The following is a 20,012-nucleotide window of genomic DNA, read 5'->3' as shown; positions in this document are numbered from 1 at the left end:
CTCGCCGAAGTAAAAAAGCAAACAACGGGCAGAGGCGGGGCCGAATTTTCGGAGCCACATTGGTATCATTTATAAATTAGACAGCGCTGCTGGGAATATCTTTTATTTTTTATTTTATTTTGTTTTGTTATTGTTATTACTTGAAAACACAAACATGTATGCTTTTGTTTTTCAAAAACTGAAAAAAAGAACAAAAAAAATAAAAGCAATAAAAATTATAAAGCATAAGCACACCTTAAACCAAATTAACAGTACTTATCTCTATTTTTGTAATTTGTTTGATGATACAGAATTCTGATTTTTAACTTGTGATTATATGCCTATTAATACTAGCGCATATGTTTTTTTAGTTCAACATATACGCCCCCTTGGACTATTGAATGTGTCAACCATAATAAAAATTTGTGGTCTGTTCATATAATTCAGGATCTGCATCTTTCAGAAGTTGTTGTTGATAGATTGCAAACAGCAGATTTGAGGTTTTGTGGATCTGCTGATCAAGCTCTAGCGAGGTTGAGAGGAGCCCTTTTTCCGGGTAGTTATTTCTATCTCTACTTAAACATAATGGAGAATATGAGCAGTTGTAATTATCATATTTACAACTTTCTTGCTGGATTTCATGATAATATGAAATCTCTTCTGAAGATAAATTCACTCGTAAGGCCCTTGAGGAGATTTCAACCCTCGTCAGATACTTGAGAATATGGAACATGGAGAAAAATATATCTATAGATGTTCTTATGCCTCCTTCAGAAGAGTACTACAGAGGCCTTTGCTTCCAGGTAACTGCATTAAATTTTCTACTCTGCTTGAATAGTGGTAGTTGAAGTTTATTTATGTAATATTCTAAGTTGGCCATACATATTGGAAAAGATTCATTGGAGATTTGTATTGTATTTATATTTCCCCTTTTTTATCAAATAAAACTATACTTGCTCGGTTCATATTTTGGATTTTATGAACAAAGATAGTTGTGTATGCTAAGAGCATGAGGTTGTATCTTTCATTTGGTGAGCTTTTTCATTGGAAGCTTTGGGTGGGGCAACAGTGTGTTGTACGGTTGTGTGAATGGCAGAGTTTGCTTTGGTTGGGCTAGTAAAAATATAAACTAGCATGTTAATGATCGCAAAGTTTTTATCGATTAGATCTCAGAATATGCAAGTGGAGATAAAAATGTGATCATTGGGTTGATGCGCAATTAGTACTTTCAGTACCTGATTTACCAGAATATGATGAAGGATGACAATCTGAATAATTTATGTTAAAAGACCAAGGGGTCGATAAATTGTCATTATGTGTGTATTTGGCTTGATGATGTTTATCTTGTAAAGCCACTGTTGGTGTTATCAAATGAAGGAGGTATGCTCATGAGTCAACTTGAAGTTTGACACAAAGCTGACAATGGGTGATAGCATGTTTATAGCATGTTTATGGCAGCCTAAGTAATCTTTAGTGGTAATATGATGATTTGCCATTAATTTTTTGAGGTAATGTTAGTAGGGATTTTTGTTGGTGCAACACTCAAAATAAGGATTTACTTGTATAGCTTTTATATACTAATGGCATACCTCCTTAATCTAATAAACATACAAAGTGCAGCTATAGGCAGTTAATGTTAATTTAAAAGGAATATTTTGTTATTTTGTTTGGAGAATTAAACTTGAATTAATTCTAGTTGTAAAAACAAAGTTCTTCAAAATGTCAACAGGGTCAATCGGGTAAAATCATCAATGAATAAACCAACCCGTGACTATAATTGGTTGCTTCAATGGAGGCAACTTTTATTGTTGACTAGATTTATGCATAGGCCCAATTATTGATGATGCACCGCCAACAGGGGAGAGGATGAATTAAGTCATAAAATCATATCGAATTGAAAATTGAGAGATTAACTAAAAAAGGATTACATGACGTGTGTGAAGAATCACTAAAAGATAAGTAAGAGTATGAGAGTGAATATTCGCACAATCAAATGCATTGTCAATAAGAGACATAATATTTATGATAGTTCGAGTTTTCAACTGAGCCTACATCAACTCTCCAAGTTCACCCTTACAAATTTCATTTTCCATCTATGCCATTCGTGAAGAGATAAAGCATAATACACCCACTCTTTCATCTAATAGAATATGACATTTTTCCTGCATAATGCCGTATATTATGACATTTTTCCTGCATATAGGGTCAATCGTTATAAAAGATTACTAACTCAAATAAAAGTGTTATAAATATTATGACTATGAGTGGCTGGCCGAGCGAGGGGGAGGGGGGGCACTGCTGATCGGCGGCTAGGGAGGTAGAAAAAGGAGGGAAAGGGGAAGAGATACAAGGGAGAAACTGAGATGGGGGGGGGGGGGCGCTCACCAATCGTTAGGGAGGAAGAAAAAGGAGGGAAAAGGGAAGAGATACAAGGGGGAAACCAAGATCTCACCTTAATGGGTTGTTGGGTACTTCATTTGCCTTCTCCTAAAGCTTCACCACTCCACACTTTACTCTCACATAAGAGGATAGGGCTGAAATCAAAATTCATTCAAAATAATCATCATCATCTTACAATGGGGTAAGAGTGTCATATATATTATATATAGGCTCCACCACATGATAAGACAAAAAGACAAATGCTCTTAGGCTTACATCATAACATTAAGGAAAAGTTCACAAACTAAATTAAATCACATACAACACACACAACTAATAATATAACGACTCAATCGTGGCCGTCGATCTACGGCCCCTTCTATGATAAACCTTTCATGCATTGATGTCCTCATCAGTTGGACAATCTGCTTTGATGTCATGAGATTGGGAGTCTTAATATATATTAACATAATGGAATTACCTCATAAACTCAATAACTTACTTGTGATAGTAATCAAACATAAGCTTGTTAATCATGTTAAGTGGTAGACACTTGATTTATGATGAGTTGAGAATCACCTAAAAATGTGAAGACATTAAATCGTTATTCCATTGGCTATTCAGAGACTTGTATTCAACTTAATTGTTTGTTCATAGTTTGATCAACTTGAATGTGTATCTTATTATACATCCCTCAAGCATTATATAGATAAACGAACACTAGCTTACACCTTCGGAAGGATTTGATTTATGGAAAATTTGATCAATAATTGATGCAAGCAAACTAGAAAGAAAAGTCAAGATAGGAGAACACTGGGACAATTGAAACCAAACTCGATTCAATCTAGAATGCAGACATCCAAACAACACCAAAACAAACGAAAAGTCGAACAAACGAAACAAAATTATAAAATAAAAACACTATCCTCAGAACAACCGATAAGCGGTTTCCTCACATGCAACGAAAAGTAGGTAAAGTATGATAAGTGCTTAGGGCTTGCAAACCAAGGGTCCACCACAGCAACAAGGTCCAACGTCCAACCAAACACCTCTAGCAAATGTCTCCAAATTCCGCCAACAAACACCTCCAAAAGCTCAAGAAGAAGGATACAAGTGGAGTGGAACTTGCGTAGAGAAGAAGAGATTAGAAGCCAAAGACGAAATAGAGAGGAGGAAGAGAGAATTGGAAGAAGCTCTCAAGCTTTTCTAAGGAAGAAGAAGAAACCCTCAGATTTTTAACAACTTTTCTCAAGTTAATCAACAACCTCCTCATGACAAATACATCACTAATTTATAAGAGAAAAGGGGGACCCAAACAGCCAATTTCCACCTCTAACCAAACCAATCAGGTAAGGGGAAGAGGAAGGCCAATAGGTAAAACAGAACAACACCCGAAAAAGGCAGCACAGGAACCGGGTAAAGCAGCCATGACAAAGCAACAAGGGAAGAAATTGAAAAGGCAGCACAGGGGATCGGAACCAACACCCATCAAAGGGAGGAGAACCAGCCACGGGAAATAGTACTTGGAAGAAATTGACAGGGCACAAAGAAGGGGAAGAGGCAAGTTCCAACTCCACGTAATGAGCTAAAAGGAAGAGAACCTTTTCAAATTAATGAGCTAAATAGTGCAATTACTCCTCCAAAAAATGAGCTAAACATTAGCTCAAGAAAAAATGAGCTAGAACTAAGTAGCTCCAAAATTTTCAGCTCAAAACCAAAGCAGCCAAGGCCCGCCCGAGAGTAGCCAAGGCCCAACTCGAGAGGCAACAAGTAACCCAAGGACCAAAAGAATCTAGGAAGCTAGCACACCCAAGGCTTGTCATGCCCAAGCACTACCTCCTCATGATCATTGGATGTTCTATATCATTGGATAGCATAAAAAAAGCATAAAAACAACTATAATATTCAAATTACAATAAAACGAAAAAATGCATGCATCAATTCCCCCCTAGTGGGTGAATCTCATCTCCTGATGAGAAGGCTTCAACAACTTTCAGAAAAAGATCCAGATGACGATTTTTCAGCTCAATAGCATCCATCTAAGTACAGTCTGTCAAGGGATGATTTTTCCATTTAGCCAAGAACCTCTTGTGCTTGCTATGTCTAGTCTTAGTAACTCTTACATCAATAACATCTTCAATCTGATCATCATTGCTTAAAACAGATGTAGAAAGTGGCAAAGTTTCAACTTTCACTGTATCATCTGAATTTCCTTCATACAAAGAAAAGTCAGAAATATTAAACACAGGAGAAGTGCCAAAAGTAATAGGGAGATCCAGGAGAGGCATTCGTGTCCAACTTTTGTAGAATATGAAAAGACCCAAATTTCTTCCTCCTCAATTTACCAAAGTACCAACAGGAAATCGTTGGCGACGAAAGTAAGCCATAACCAAATCACCCTCTTTAAAATAAACTTCCCTCCGATGTTTGTCAGCAGCATATTTGTATTTAACATTATCCATTCGAAGTTTTTCAAGGACATGCTTTTAGACAGTTTTGATATGGTCAAAAGTTTCAGAAGCTTTAGCACTAATTTTATTAGACAATGGTAAACAATTTCTGTCTAAAATGTGAGGTATAGGCTGACCATAAATAATCTCAAATTGAGTTTTACCAGTGGAGCTATTAACTTAATTATTATATGCAAACTCAGCTTGGGGCAATAATAAATCACATTGAGATGGTTTTTCACTAGTAAGGCATCTCAGTAAATTTCCTAAGCTTCGATTGACAACTTCAGTTTGCCCATCGGTTTGTGGATGATATGCACTACTAAACTTAAGAATAGTTCCTAATTTTGCCCAGAGTGTTCTCCAAAAGTGACTCAAAAATCTAGTATCTCTATCAGAAGTGAATGTTCGAGGAATGTCATGGAGATGAACAATCTCTTTAAAAAATAAATCAGCAATATATGAAGCATCAGAAGTTTTCTTGCATGGAATAAAGTGTGCCATTTTGCTAAATCAGACAACAACAACAAAAATAGAATCATATTTTCTTGCAGTAATAGGCAATCCCAAAATAAAATCTATAGAGATATTCTCTCAAGGTTTATTTGGAATAGGAAGAGGAGTATACAAACCAATGTTTTGAGAAATTCTCTTAAAATCTTGACAAAATTTACATTGTTTCACCAGTTTAGCAATTTGCTTTCTCATATGAGGTCAGAAATATTTTTCTTATACTAAGGAAACAGTTTTTCCCTGACCAAAATGTCCACCCAAACCACCACTATGAAGTTCTTGCACAAGTTGTTCTCTTAAAGAATTTTTTGTAATGCAAAGTCTAGAACCCTTAAACAAATACCCTTGTTGAATAACAAATTGAGCAGAAGAATCAATTCCAAAAGTAAGACAAGATTCTCAAATACTCTTAAAATCAGGATCATTCGCATAAGTGTCTTTTAGAAAATCAAAAGAAGTTATGGTTGGGTAAAAGGTTTACCAATAAATGAGACCTTTTGCGTAAAGCATCAGCTACTTTATTTAGAACATCAGTTTTATCTTTAATGTGAAAAGAGTATTCTTGCAAAAAAGAGACCCATTTGGCATGTCTTTTGTTCAGATTTTTTTGAGAGCCCAAAAATCGTAAAGCTTCGTGGTTAGTGTTTAAAACAAATTCTCTTTGAATTAAGTAACAAGTCCAGATTTCCAAAGCTTAAACAATAGCATAAAATTATAAGCATAAGTAGAATATTTGGATCTAGCATCATTCAACTTTTCACTAAAGTAAGCAATAAGCTTTCCTTCCTGGCTAAGAACAGCACCAATACCAACATGTGAAGCATCACAATCAACTTCAAAAACTTTTTTAAAATTTGGCAGGCTAAAGATGGGAGCTTGACTCATTTTTGCCTTAATGATTTCAAATGTTTGTTCAGCTTCAGGTGTCTGTCTAAATAACTTTTTTTCAAACAATCAGTGATAGGAGCAATCAAAGAGCTAAAGTTTTTAATAAACCTTCGATAGAAAGAAACTAAGCCATGAAATCCTCTCACCTTGGTTTTGTTTTTAGAAGTAGGCCAATTTTGAATTGCCTCAATTTTCATAGGATCAACCTTATTCCCTTAGCAGACACAATGTATTCCAAAAATGTTAAACTTGAAGTCATGAAAGAATATTTTTTAAGATTGATATACAATTTTTGCTCTCTTAGCGTTTGATGCAATCATGATTTTTGTATTTTATTTATCAAACATTGAACATTAGTTTTTAATTTAGTTTTATAATTTTTTAAGCTATCCAATGATGGGAAAGCATCCAATGATCATGGTGGTTTGTGCTTGGGCTTTGGCAGACCTTTGGTTTGCTAGCTCGATGGGTCCTTTGGGCTGCTGCTGGTTCTCGGGTTGGCTTATGGTTCTCGGTTTGAGTTGAAGATGATGTTGGGAGGTGGTGATTTATTGGTGTTGAGCTTTATTTTCTAAGATGTTAGCTCATTAATGCTGAGCTGAAGTTTAGTTCATTTATTGGGAGATTTATTGAGCTTCCTAGCTCATTATTCCAAAAAGGTATGCTTTAATTCAAGGATTCAATTTGGAGTGGACTTGTCTCTTCTCCTCCCCTTTGTCTTCTCATTTTCTTGTGCTGGGTGATTTCCCGTGCCTTTTCCCCTTTAGTTCCCGTGGCTGGCTGCTCGGTTCCGCGGCTGTCTGCTCGATTCCGCAGCTGTCTGCTTGGTTTCGTGGATTTTCTGCTTGGTTCCCGTGAACTCTCTTCTCTGTTTTGTTGTGTCGTTTCGGGACTGATGTGGTGGCTGTTGGCCTTTCATTTCCCTAAATCTAATTGGTTTATTTGGAGGTGCTATGATTGTCTGGTTCCCTTCTCTTGCCTATATATAGTAGATGTTTTTTGAAGGCAAAGGTTGTTGAATTTAGTTGAGCATTGTCTCTAAAAACCTGAGGGTTTTCTCTTGGAAAAGCTTGAGAGCTTTGTCCACTTCTCCTTCTCCTCTATTTCGTGTGGGCTTCTTACCTCTTTCTTCTATACGCAAGTTCCACTCCATTTTTATCATTATTCTTGAGCTGAGGTGGTGTTTGTTGGCTGATTTGGGAGCATTTGCTGGAGGAGTTTGTTTGGACGTTTGGACTTTCTTGTTGTGGTGGACCATCGGTTTGTTAGCCATAAGCACATACTTTACTTAACCCACATTTCGATGCATGTGAGGAAACTGTTATGTCGGTTGTTCTGAGGATAGCGACTTTTTAATTTTTTTTGTTTCTTTTGATCTCTCTTTTTGTTTTATCCGTCAGTTTTTGTGCTTATAGATGATTGCTACTATTTGAATCGAGTTTGGTTAAAGTCTTTGCTCATCGTTCTCCTTATCTTGCTTTTCTATCTAGTTTTTCTGCATCAGCGTTTGCAGAATTTTCCTCACATGATTAAAATTCTCAGAAGGGTGAATGCTATAAATCAGAATATCATCGAAATACACCACAACAAATTTTTCAATAAAAGGTCTTAAAACATGATTAATTGTTCTCATAAAAGTGCTCGGAGCATTAGAAAGCCCAAAAGGCATAACAAGTCATTCGTATAATAGTTCCTTTGTTTTAAATGCAGTTTTCCATTCATATCTAGGTCTTATTCTAATTTGGTGATATCCACTTCTCAAATCAATTTTGGAAAAGATTTTAGCACCGCTTAACATGTCCAACATGTCATCCAGCATAGGAATTAGAAATCTATACTTGATGGTGATTTTATTTTTGGCCCGACTATCCACACACATCCTTCACGTTCCATCTTTTTTTGGAGAAGCAGGCATAGCACAAGGACTTAAGATTTCCTTAATCAAACCTTTCTCTAACAGTTCAGTCACTTGTTTAAAAAGTTCATCATGTTTAGTTGGACTCATTCTGTAATGGGGAAGATTAGGCAACGTGGCTCCATATATTAAATCAATGTGATGTTGAATGTCTCTCATCGGTGGCAAACCTAATGGCAACTCTTCAGGTGTTATATCAGCAAACACATCAATTAAAGTTTGAATTTCTTTAGGAATTTGAGGAGTTGAATCAACTTCTTTCCCTAATACCAAGTAAGCTACCTCAGATTGTTTCAAGTCATTTGTGTTTAGAAGCAGTTCAGGAGTGTTTATTTTGGCAACTTTAGTATTTTTGGCAGACGGATCAGCATGTTTTTGAGGATAAAGAGCGAATTCTTTATTATTTTGAATCAAAGTTAGGTGTTCTTTTCCCCGTTGTGAATGGTTTTGTGATCGAATTGCCAAGGACGACACAATAAAATATGGCAGACTTCAAGAGGTACGACATCACAAACAACTTGTTCCTTGAAAGAATTTCCAATTGTTAAGTTAATAGTGCATTGTTTTGTTTTAGGAACCTCACCCCCTTGAACCAAAAGATTTTATAAGGTTTGACAAGTAATTTGGATTTCAATTTAAGCTTATCAATCATTAGCTTTGAAACAAAATTGCCCGAACTCCCACTATCGATCATTAGCGAACAAATTTTTCCCTCAACCGTGCAAGTGATTTTGAAAATGTTTCTCCTAAACCACCTATCTCCATTTTCAATTTTTGTTGTTAAAACTTGTCGGATTACTAACAGTTGTTCACCTTCATCGCCCTCCACATCAACTTTTTAGAATTCAATTTTGTTTCAGGTTCAAATTTGTTAACTTCCTCTTCTTCTATTTCCTCATCATTTTCAATGTAATTATTTCTTGGTGGGTTGTTTCTTCTACAAGCCGTAGAGAGATGACCATAAAGTCCACAAACATGGTCCAATTAGTCTTGGTTGTTCAGTAGGTTTAGGCCCCATGATTCCCTTACCCTTATCCACATTTTGAGTTTCAAAAGATTTAATTTTTACACTCGATGTCCCTGCAAAAGTTTGTGAAGATTGAGTTTTAATCCCACCAGTTTGTCTTGGCTTATATGTTTCAGTTATTTTGTTATGACCCCTTTGATGTTGTTTTTCAATTTTCAATGTCATAAGATAAGCCTCGTTAATTTTAATTACGTGGTGCAAGTTCAGTTGATCTTGGATTGTCCATTTTAGACCGTTGATATACCTTGAGATAGTTCTTTCTTCGGATTCATCTAAGTCATTTCTCGATTGGAGTTTGTAAAACATTTCAGTGTATTCTTCAACATATTGATTTTCTTGACGCATGTTATTAAATTCTTGAAAGATTATTCGTGCATGATCTGATGGCAAGAATTCTCTCATTTTCTCTTTCATTCTTTCCCGGTTTTGATTTTTTTCTTTTCCTCGCTTTAGTTTATTGTTTTGTAAATTCTTCCATCACGTGAGTGCATGCCCAGTGAGTTTTAAGCTTGCAAATTTGACTTTCATGTTATCAGGTATTTATTTCCATTCAAAAAAATTGATCCATTTTTTCTACCCATTCGATGAATTGGTCGGGTTGAAGTTTACCTTCGAAGTTATAAACATCAATTTTAATTCCATAATCCCAATTTCTTCGTTGTCTATTTTGGTTTATAGGAATTTCTTCTTTAGTTTCAGAAGTTTGAATATTATGATGGTTGACATTTAAGTTAGCAAGAGTGTTAGCTATGTCGTTCATTTGATTTTACTAATTCGCTAACTGTTGCATCCAACGTTTAAAATTGCGCAATATGAGGCTCGCCTTGAGGCCCGCCTTTGCGCAATTCCAGTAAAAAATGGCTCGATGCTTACGCCTCGAGTTTTTTTTATGAGGCTTGCGTCTCAACTTGGTTGAGGCCCGGCTCGCCTCACGTTATATATATTAAAACTTACAATAATCTTGAAGTAAATGCCTGACATTGGACTCTATAGGAGATGAGGAAGGGGAAAGAGCAGTTCATCATAATGATGATTCAAATGAATAACCCCATAGTGATGGCAATACTGATGACTTATGAGTTCTTATGTGATATGTCATTGCTATTTATTTTTGAAAATTGGAATTATATGTTAATCAAAAGAATACTAGAATTTGGGAAAGATAGAATTTGAATAGAACTATATTTCATGTTGTCTTATTATTAGGAAATTTTGATTTCACTTCATATCTTATATTTTTGTATGTTTTATATTATTCACTCATTATTATATAAAATTTTTTATCATTTTATGTTTACGCAATCTTTTGATTTTGAGGCTTACGCCTCGCCTCACGAATGAAAAACGCCTCAATACCCGAATACGTAATTTTAAACATTGGTTGCATCCTTTGTTGACAATCCCCTTGATTATTAGCCATTTTAGATTTCTTAAAAAGAGATTAACACCAACCAAGGATTTGCTAACCTGGCTCTGATACCAAACTTGATGCAGGCAAACTAGAAAGAAAAGTCAAGATAGGAGAGCACTGGGACAATTGAAACCAAACTCAATTTAATCTAGAATGCAGACATTCAAACAACACCAAAAAAATAAAAAAACGAAAAAAACGAAACAAAATTAGAAAATAAATACAGTATCCTCAGAACAACCAATAAGCGGTTTCCTCGCATGCAACGAAAAGTAGGTAAATATGATAAGTGCTTAGAGCTTGCAAACCAATGGTCCACCACAGTAATAAGGTCCAACGTCCAACCAAACTCCTCTAGCAAATGTCTCCAAATTCTGCCAAAAAACACCTCCAAAAGCTCAAGAAGAAGGATACAAGTAGAGTGGAACTTGCGTAGAGAAGAAGAAATTAGAAGCCAAGACGAAATAGAGAGGAGGAAGAGAGAATTGGAACAAGCTCTCAAGCTTTTCCAAGGAAGAAGAAATCCTCAGGTTTTTAACAATTTTTCTCAAGTTAATCAACAACCTCCTCATGACAAATACATCACTAATTTATAAGAGAAAAGGGGGAGCCAAATAGCCAATTTCCACCTATCGAATCAATCAGGTAAGGGGAAGAGGAAGGCCTGTAGGCAAAACAGAACATCACTCGAAAAAGGCAGGACAGGAACCGGGTAAAGCAGCCACAGGAAAGCAACTAGGGAAGAAACCGAAAAGGCAGCACAGGGGACCGGAACCAACACCCAGTGAAGGGAGGAGAACCAGCCACGGGAAAGAGCACCAGGAAGAAACCGAGGGGGGCACTAAGAATGGGAAGAGGCAAGTTCCAACTCCACATAATGAGCTAAAAGGAAGAGAACCTTTTCAAATTAATGAGCTAAATAGTACAATTACTCCTTTAAATTATGAGCTAAACATCAGCTCAAGCAATAATGAGCTAGAACTAAGTAGCTCCCAAATTTTCAGCTCAAAACCAAAGCAGCCAAAGCCCAACCCGAGAGGCAACAAGCAGCCCAAAGACCAAAAGAACCCAAGAAGCTAGCACACCCAAGGTTTGTCATGCCCAAGCACTACCTACTAATGATCATTAGATGTTCTCCATCATTGGATATCATAAAAAAAACCATAATATTCAAATTATAATAAAACGAAAATAAACTAAAATATGCATGCATCAATAATGCTTTGTCAAAATATAGCTCTAATATTTATAGTTTTTATTTTCTTATCTGGGCAGGATTTGTTCATTAGGTATATTATCATTGAGAGCTAAATCTTTAGTGTAAGATGTGCAATGAGAAAAACTGCAAGAATATCCTTTTTTGAACTTTTAGGGAGCATATGTAATATCAAATTGTTGGAGCAGGTCACCTATCTGGCCACCTATCTGGCCAAGATTCAAAGTCGGTTTGTCATCAAGAACACAAAAAAAAAAAACTTTGTACTACTTTTTTCATTGGCGCCAGATAAAATTACAGTTACTGATGGAGGACGATTAATAAATCCTTTGTTGTTTGAAACCTACTGATGATAACAATGGTGATATAAAAAGTGATTTTATCGAAGCTTTACCATTAAATGCAATTATTAAGTATAAATATGCCTTGCCATTATCTATAATAATTGTTTACTGGAAGCGATAATGTGATCTGTTCTCTCTAAGTTAAGCATTTCATTAATCTTTTGGTTTTATGATGTTTTTGAAGCATGTGTTCTTAGTTTTCCACTCAAAACTTTTTTTTTTTTTTTTGTCAACCCTGTTTCAGATTAGTAGAGGGATTTCTGGTTTTCAAAATGTTAAAAAACTTGAATTGTAAATGATAGCAGTATTCATTACGTTATATTATTGATGTAAATGCAGATATTCTTAAAAGATCACATGCAAGTTCCAGTATCTGAAGCTACCTTAATGGCTGTTGGTGGCCGCTACGACTATTTGGTTCATCAGAAGTGGAATTACGAAAATGTATGTTGTACTGATATACTTTATTATTTAAGAATAACGCATCCTCTAGGACAGGGCGTGATTAACTGTTTATGTTAAGTGAAAGTACTGAGACTCCATTATGTCCTTTTGGACAGGGCGTAATTAATTGTCCGTACTAAATGAAAGTTTGGAGGCTCCATTCATTAGGTTTCAAATATAACCTTGTATTATGTATATTCTCTATAGTTAAGTTTTATATTCCCTCTTGATTAGTGGTCTGATTTTCCTTTATAAATTTGTCTAACATTTGAAAAAAAAGAAAGCTAGCAGCTCATCTATTCGAAAGATGGAATTAATTTGTAGCAACATATTTTAGATTAATTTAGGCATTTGACCTTTTTGTCTTCTACAACAACAACATCATTCCTTTATCTCACTATGTGGGGTCGGCTAGATGAAGCATTTTTCTCCAGTGTATTCAATTAAGAATTAAATTCTCATTTAAATCTAATAATAATTCTTAAATTCTCATTTGACCTTTTTGTCTGAGTGGTGAAAAATGCTTAAATTTGGTATATTCTAAACATTGTATTTTTAGACATTTATGCTTTTTTTTTCCAGAAGAATTTATTTTAAGGTACTTCGTATTTTTTTTTAACCTTCTAGAGGTCCAATCCTCCTGGTGCTGTTGGAACCAGCCTTGCAATGGAGAAGGTGTTTCGTCATTGTTCGGTAGATATCAAGCCCTCCAGGTAGAATATCTCATATATATATATATATCAGTTAACTTATAAATGTACTTTACTTGCTAAGTACATCGACTCACTGTTATGTTGGGCAGAATTGAGCTCAACATCAATGTGCTTGTCTGCTCCAAAGGTGGGGGAGGACTACTGCTTGAACGTATGGAATTGGTTGCTGAACTGTGGCAAGCAAGCATGAAGGTCTCTATCATAATTTTAAAATATATCGCACATTATGAATATGTAGTATGAATAATCCATTAATTTTGATTGTTTAACAGGCAGAGTTTGTCCTACTAGAGGACCCAAGTCTCACTGAGCAGTATGAATATGCAGCAGAGCATGATATTAAATTCCTCGTTCTCATAACTGAAGCTGGCCTTACTCAAACTGGTCTCATAAAGGTATTTGTTATAGTAACTATTTTTAATGTGAAGCTGCTTTCAACTATGGATCTTTATCATTCTCTATGCCCTTCTAGGTTCTATAATATGTTGATTATTTTATTGGATTTATTGGTTGAATTTTCTTTTTCTTTTTTTTTGGCCCTTTTTTTTCTGCGCTTCAGTTCAGTCATTCAGAAATTACCATAAATTTGTTTCTAAGTACGACTCATGCCAGATTTCTGGATGAAGAAACAAGCAGGGGCAGCAACCATCTAAGATCTAAAACGTATTCTTGCATTCAGAATACTTTCCATGCTTATTAAGTTGGCTTAACTGAGTGGCCGGCTGATTCCCCTTAATTCGAGGATGTGTAAAGCAGAGTAACATTTGATTTGCTATCAAAATTCTTCCTGGAAAATCCAATTCTATGATCTTATAGATGGTATTTTTACTGATTGAAAAGATCATGTCTGCTAACTGATTTAAAGCGAGTAATCATCGTCGCATACCATCACATTCATAAACTTGATAGTATGCCACAACTCTGTAATCATCGAACCAATCAATTCACTTTTTTTTGTGCTTTGAATGAAAATGAGTCATACACTCCACCAATCCATCTTATGACTGCACCCATCCTTATGATGATATCCGACATGTTTTTGAAGTTAAAATAATTTGAGCATCGGTACATCTGTGAAATCTAAAATCCGAAGAGGATAGGAAGAGTAATCGTTGTGGCAGAAACCCATATAAGAAGCGAGTCTTAGCAATCTTTTAGAATGTTAGGTTTCTAGGAGAAAGGGGTGCAGGAATAAACCAAATCCCCCCGCATTGGAATAGGAGGAAATGATATTAGCTGTATAACTAAAGAGTTAGTTCCAATATGCAAAGGGCCTTTTGGTGTAATGGGTGGATTTTTCATAAGAACTTCACAATTAAGTGTGTTTTAGTAGAGTATTTTTGGGATGGGTGATCTCTTGAAGAAGTTTTACGCAAATAAAGGAAAAAAACCATGAGATGTAATTTACTATGAAATGGGTTAGACAAAGTCGACAATATCTTGCATAGCATGGCCTAGGGTGTTTCAGTTTGGTATCTTAGTTTTTGGTTTAGAGGAGAACCAAGCAGAAGCTTGTCGGCATGTGACATACCGAATCCAAAGAGAGAAGCTAGTTGAGGTGGGGAGTGATTATCAGGGTTGAGGCCCATACTAGAAGCAGCTCTGGCCAGGCTTGTAGAATGATTGACTTCTAGGAAATATGGGGTGCATAAAATCAAATCGCATATGTCAAGTGGAGGAAAGGGCTATGGTTTATATAAGTGCTGCATTCGGCTATAGACACAAAGTATTGGTTGGTGTAATGTGTGAATTTCGTTTGGGAAATCCATGTAAAATAACACTTATGGGATGAGTCACCCCCTAGTAAGTTATATGAAAAGGGATAAACTGGTGACATTCAACCTGATATGGGATGGACTGGGCAAAACCAGATAATATCTTGCATAATAATATGCTTATTGTACAACATAAATCTCCACAAAAATACTTGTTTTGTGCTGTATATTGTTTGTAATATCTAATAATGATCCTTCTAATCGAAATTTGAAGTGATATACAGATCAGGGTACAATGGCATTTGCTTTGTCTAATCTTGATTTACAATCTGAAGTATTAAATGCAATTTCGTTGGATGGAGTTGTTACAACCCGGGTCCGGAAGGGTACATCCCGGCAGTATGAGACATGATTAAGAGATAAGAAAACATGTTTTTTATTCACAAAGAAATCATGCATATATAAGAGATACGACGTGATATATATATATATATATATATAATATATAATAAATAATTATATAAATAATATTAATTATATTATAATAATAATAAAATAAAATATAATAATAGAAATATATATAATATAAAATATAAAATATACTATATATAATAATATAATAATAAATATAAATATAATAATAATAATAGATATATATAAAGAGTAAACAGAAAAGAATGAGATAAAAATACTCAATAGAAAGTTCAATTAACCAATACATCCAATGACAATAGTTTTTGATACAAGCCAACAAAAAGATCATATAGCAAAAACAAGAAAGAAAACTAAACCCACAGAACAATAAAAATAATAAACATACCACAAAATAATAAATCCAAAATACAAGTTTATGTATTAGGTAAAAACCACCTGCTTTCCCCTTTGATTGGTGCAGTCCAACCATAGCATGCCATGTAAGGACCTGCTGAAAAAGACCATGGGTGAGTTTGATAAAATCAAGCTCAGCAAGATAACTGACAATTTTTCTATCAAACCATAAACGACAAAGGACAATGGACATGTTAGTAAAATGACACCAAAAAAGGGGAGTACTAAACACCTGTAACCAATCGAAGTAACATAATAATTTGTACATTCGAGAAAATAAAAGCTATGATTTTCTACAAACATATCCTAATATACATGAATGGTATTATGCCAATACTAGCTTTGAAATAGACAAATCACTTCAAACAAGTTTAAAGCATGCCAATACACTAGAAGTAATCATTATAACCATTAAAATGAGCTATAGCACATAAATTTATTCACCTCCAATTCATGTTTGCTTATATTCTTCCTTTATATATACTTATTATATAGTATTATATAATATATAAAATATAATAATATATATATATATATATAATATATATATTAATAGTATATATATGAATATATATTATATAATTAACATTTTAACATATAACCACCAATCAGAAACTTGGGAAGACGTGAACAACATAGAACCAAGAAAATTTTGTGCTTTTTTGTAGAGTCGTCACTCTAGCGGCCCGTCAATCCCGACTAGCCAAAAAATCAATAGGGTTATACCAACAAACACCCAATCATACAGTACAATACTATTATAATGAATCAACTGGTGTTATATAAATCAACATTATAACCACAATTAATGTAATCAACATGATTTACAACATGAGAATCATAAACTTCGTTAAATAAAACTAATGTATATAAATTTAACCTTTTACACCATGAACCATTTTAAATGCTAAAAGCTCATACATCAACAAATCAAATAATAATATTTCTATCACCTGATTTTGATATGAAGCGTAGATAAGATCTCTGGCATGCTCAATACTAACAAATATTGGAAATAGAACTGGCGATCTAAATAATTATAAAAGAATTCTAATACAAATATCACGGATTATGCCCCTAACAAAGGTATATTTACACCAAAAATAAATAACAGTTACTTACCTATAGGAAGTGACACAAAGTCCAAAGCCAAAGGATGCTCAACCGATCATACCTCCAGGACAAATCTCAAAAGTCCTACAAATAATAAATTGTAATTTAGCATTCAAGATGACGCTAAAGGGAACAAATGCTTGATACATAAAACTTATAAATCAAACCCAAACGTAAATTAACTATTAATAACCATGCCTGCAAGATTCATGCCATAAACAACGAAGTTTGAAAATATCCAAGATAAAATAGGGTTTGGTCAATTTGCACATCAACACGCATAAAGCTTCTTTCTAAAGCAATCTAACCTAATAAAATAAAATAAAACTGAAATAAAATCTCCACTAAATTAAAACTAATTAAATGAGGGAAGGAAACATGACTATACAACTTGATAAACACAAAGAAGACAATAAAAGAGAGGGAGGAGAGAACAAAAGATGAAGGAGCTTACAATTGAAGGAGAAAGAGAAGATTGTGAGGAAGATGCTTAGTGATTTCGTCGATCAATCAAACGGAAACTGCGAGGAGGGCCTTCGGTTGCTGCTACAAGGGAGAAAAGAGGAGAATAAGAGATGTCGTAACTTCCTATTTGGTTAAATGGCAAGAGGGAAGGTTGGTAACGGGAAAAATCGAACAAGGTGGATGAATCGCGTGATTTATGCAATTGGAGAGAGAGATGAGGTGCGAAAAGGTGGTTGTAGTATAGCTGGTCGCGATTTGGGCAAAGGAGCGGGAGGGGGGTTGGTTCGTGCAGCTCCGATTCGTCAAAAGGGAACTCTTGGACTGGCCGGTCCAGGTTAGATATTACATGAGCTTCTATTTCTTTGGTCCATGAACTAATTGGACCGTTGGTGTAGCTAGTTATTTTTTAGCGACCAGTAGTTTGCATAAAGAGTTCCTCCTTTAGGTTGTACTGTTTCTTTGCACTAACTGGCTCATTTGGCATTCCTACATGACTGAAATTTTGACTCAAGTCCTGAATATGAACTTTTCCTGGTGAATTCTAATGGGGATTGAAAGGATCGACAGAAGAGGAAGAATGCTTGCGCGGTAATTTTGACTCAGAACTACCAAAGGGAAGCCGTCTGCACTTTCCTTCGTATCGAAATTATTTAATTTTGCCTAGTGTTTCAAGTTTCTTAGCGCATTTCCGCAACCATTTTACTATTGACGTGGTGATGCTTTCCATTATTAATTATAAAAAGGATGGTGGTGATATTGCCTTATAAAAACAAAATTTGAGTGCTTTAAGCTATTGCTCACGAGAGGACTTGCTGATCGAATTTGTATATATACAATAAGTTATTTATTATACGTTAAATTGTGTTCTAAGCAGTTGGTGGCATGCTGAAAGAATTCTGCTTGATAAAAATTTCAGCACACATTTTCTCAATACTTGCCAAAAGATAAAGCATTTTAGCATACCTTGTACAAATTGCCACTGTCCTTGTTTTCAGGGTTTGTAAATGTTATAATTAGCTTGCATCAGATATAGAATAGACTTAGGTAGCTTGTTTTGTTGGGAAATATGCGAAATCTATTAACCTGGAGAGTGTTATGAAGAATATAAAACAAGATAAATGTATATGTATTTATTTAGGTTACCCAAGGATGGCCGTCTTGTCTTCGCCACAACAAATTTCATTATGATTCGATTATGGAGAATTATAATCATAGCTGTCAATGGCGCAAAATAGCGCGCGCCATGGCGCACGGCGAGGCGCGACGCATCTACAGCGCCATGTTCATGGCGAGGCGTATGTGTTTAAAATAGCGCGCGCTATTCGCGCCACATGTGAGCCATGGCGCACGGCGCAAAATAGCGCGCCAAATTGTTTTTAAATTTTGGTATACTTATGAATATTTTTTATATTTAAAAATATATCTATATTTTAAGATAAACGACTATTTATTGCCCTAATTTCACGAAAGATTTTATGTTTGCTGCATCCGCCGAACACATCCCGCAGTCCCTAAGTCGAGGTCGCTGAATCTATCCTGAAGTCGAAGGTTTTCTGTTTTCTGTTTGCTGCATTCGCTGCTTTTGTCGAATCCAGCCGAATCTGTCCCGAAGTTGAAGTCGTTGTTTCCGTCGAATCGTCCCGCAGAGCAGTTCTTCTGCCAAATCCGCCCCCTCCTTCGTCTGTTCCAATAAAAAATCTTACCAGCTGACTCTGATTTGCAACCTCCGTCTGTTCCGCACAGCTCTATTATTTTGCACGGCTATTTCTTACAAGAATTTACAACTTAACATGTATACTCGGTACCATTAGGTACATGCTCGATACCGCTAAGTAAATGCTCGGTACCGCTATGTATATGCTGGATACCGCTTGGCACCACTAGTTACTTGCTCTGTACCACTCGGTACAGCTCGGTACAACTAGGTACTAGTTCGGTACCGCTCGTTACAGCTCGGTACAACTAGGTACCAGCTCGGTATTGCTAAGTACATGCATAATACCGCTCGGTACTGCTATGTAACTGCTCGATACTGCTCGGTACATGCTCGGTACCGCTAGTTACATGCTTTGTACCACTCGGTACAGCTCGGTACAACTAGGTACACTCTCGGTACATGCTCGGTATTGCTAAGTACATGCATGATACCGCTCGGTACTGCTATGTAAATGCTCGGTACCACTCGGTACAAGCTTTCTACCACTCGGTACTGCTATGTAAATGCTCGCTGCCCCTTGACCCAGCGACAACCCCGCCAGGGGGCAGCACCCCCTTGGACCCTCGGCAGCCCCCATATTATGTTTCTTGGACAATATTACGTTTCTTTTATCTATATTTGTTTGCTTTTAGGTGATCATAAAATATCAGATTCAGTTTAATCTTTAAAAAAAGATCCAGCATGAAAATATGCTATACTAACAAATGAATCCGACAACAATAGTTTGACATGCATTTTTTGTGGTAAAATAACAAAAGGATGAATTACACGCCACAAACAACACCTCGTTGGGTGTTTTAGGAATGCAAGGCCTTGCTCTAACTGTCCCGAGCATGTGAAGTCTGAAATTAAGGCATCCATGTTGAAAAAAAAAAGATTTAAAGGAACAGTTTAA

General features: G+C 35.6%; 1 protein-coding gene across 1 annotated transcript in view; it reads left to right on the top strand.

The window, feature by feature from the left end:
* Positions 1 to 20,012, top strand: part of LOC110116401 (eIF-2-alpha kinase GCN2-like) — a 74,866-nt gene that overhangs the window by 51,841 nt on the left and 3,013 nt on the right. The window contains exons 8-13 of the mRNA XM_028699326.1: positions 427 to 535; positions 646 to 782; positions 12,462 to 12,566; positions 13,194 to 13,279; positions 13,369 to 13,471; positions 13,552 to 13,674. Of these exons, the coding sequence (XP_028555159.1) occupies positions 427 to 535; positions 646 to 782; positions 12,462 to 12,566; positions 13,194 to 13,279; positions 13,369 to 13,471; positions 13,552 to 13,674 (663 nt within the window). The remainder of the gene's footprint in view (positions 1 to 426; positions 536 to 645; positions 783 to 12,461; positions 12,567 to 13,193; positions 13,280 to 13,368; positions 13,472 to 13,551; positions 13,675 to 20,012) is intronic.

This window comes from Dendrobium catenatum, unplaced genomic scaffold, assembly GCF_001605985.2.
Source record: "Dendrobium catenatum unplaced genomic scaffold, ASM160598v2 fragScaff_scaffold_1243, whole genome shotgun sequence".
In the NCBI taxonomy this organism is placed as follows: domain Eukaryota; kingdom Viridiplantae; phylum Streptophyta; class Magnoliopsida; order Asparagales; family Orchidaceae; genus Dendrobium; species Dendrobium catenatum.
Note: the sequence above shows the minus strand (reverse complement) of the source record. Positions and strands in the feature narration are given on the sequence as shown.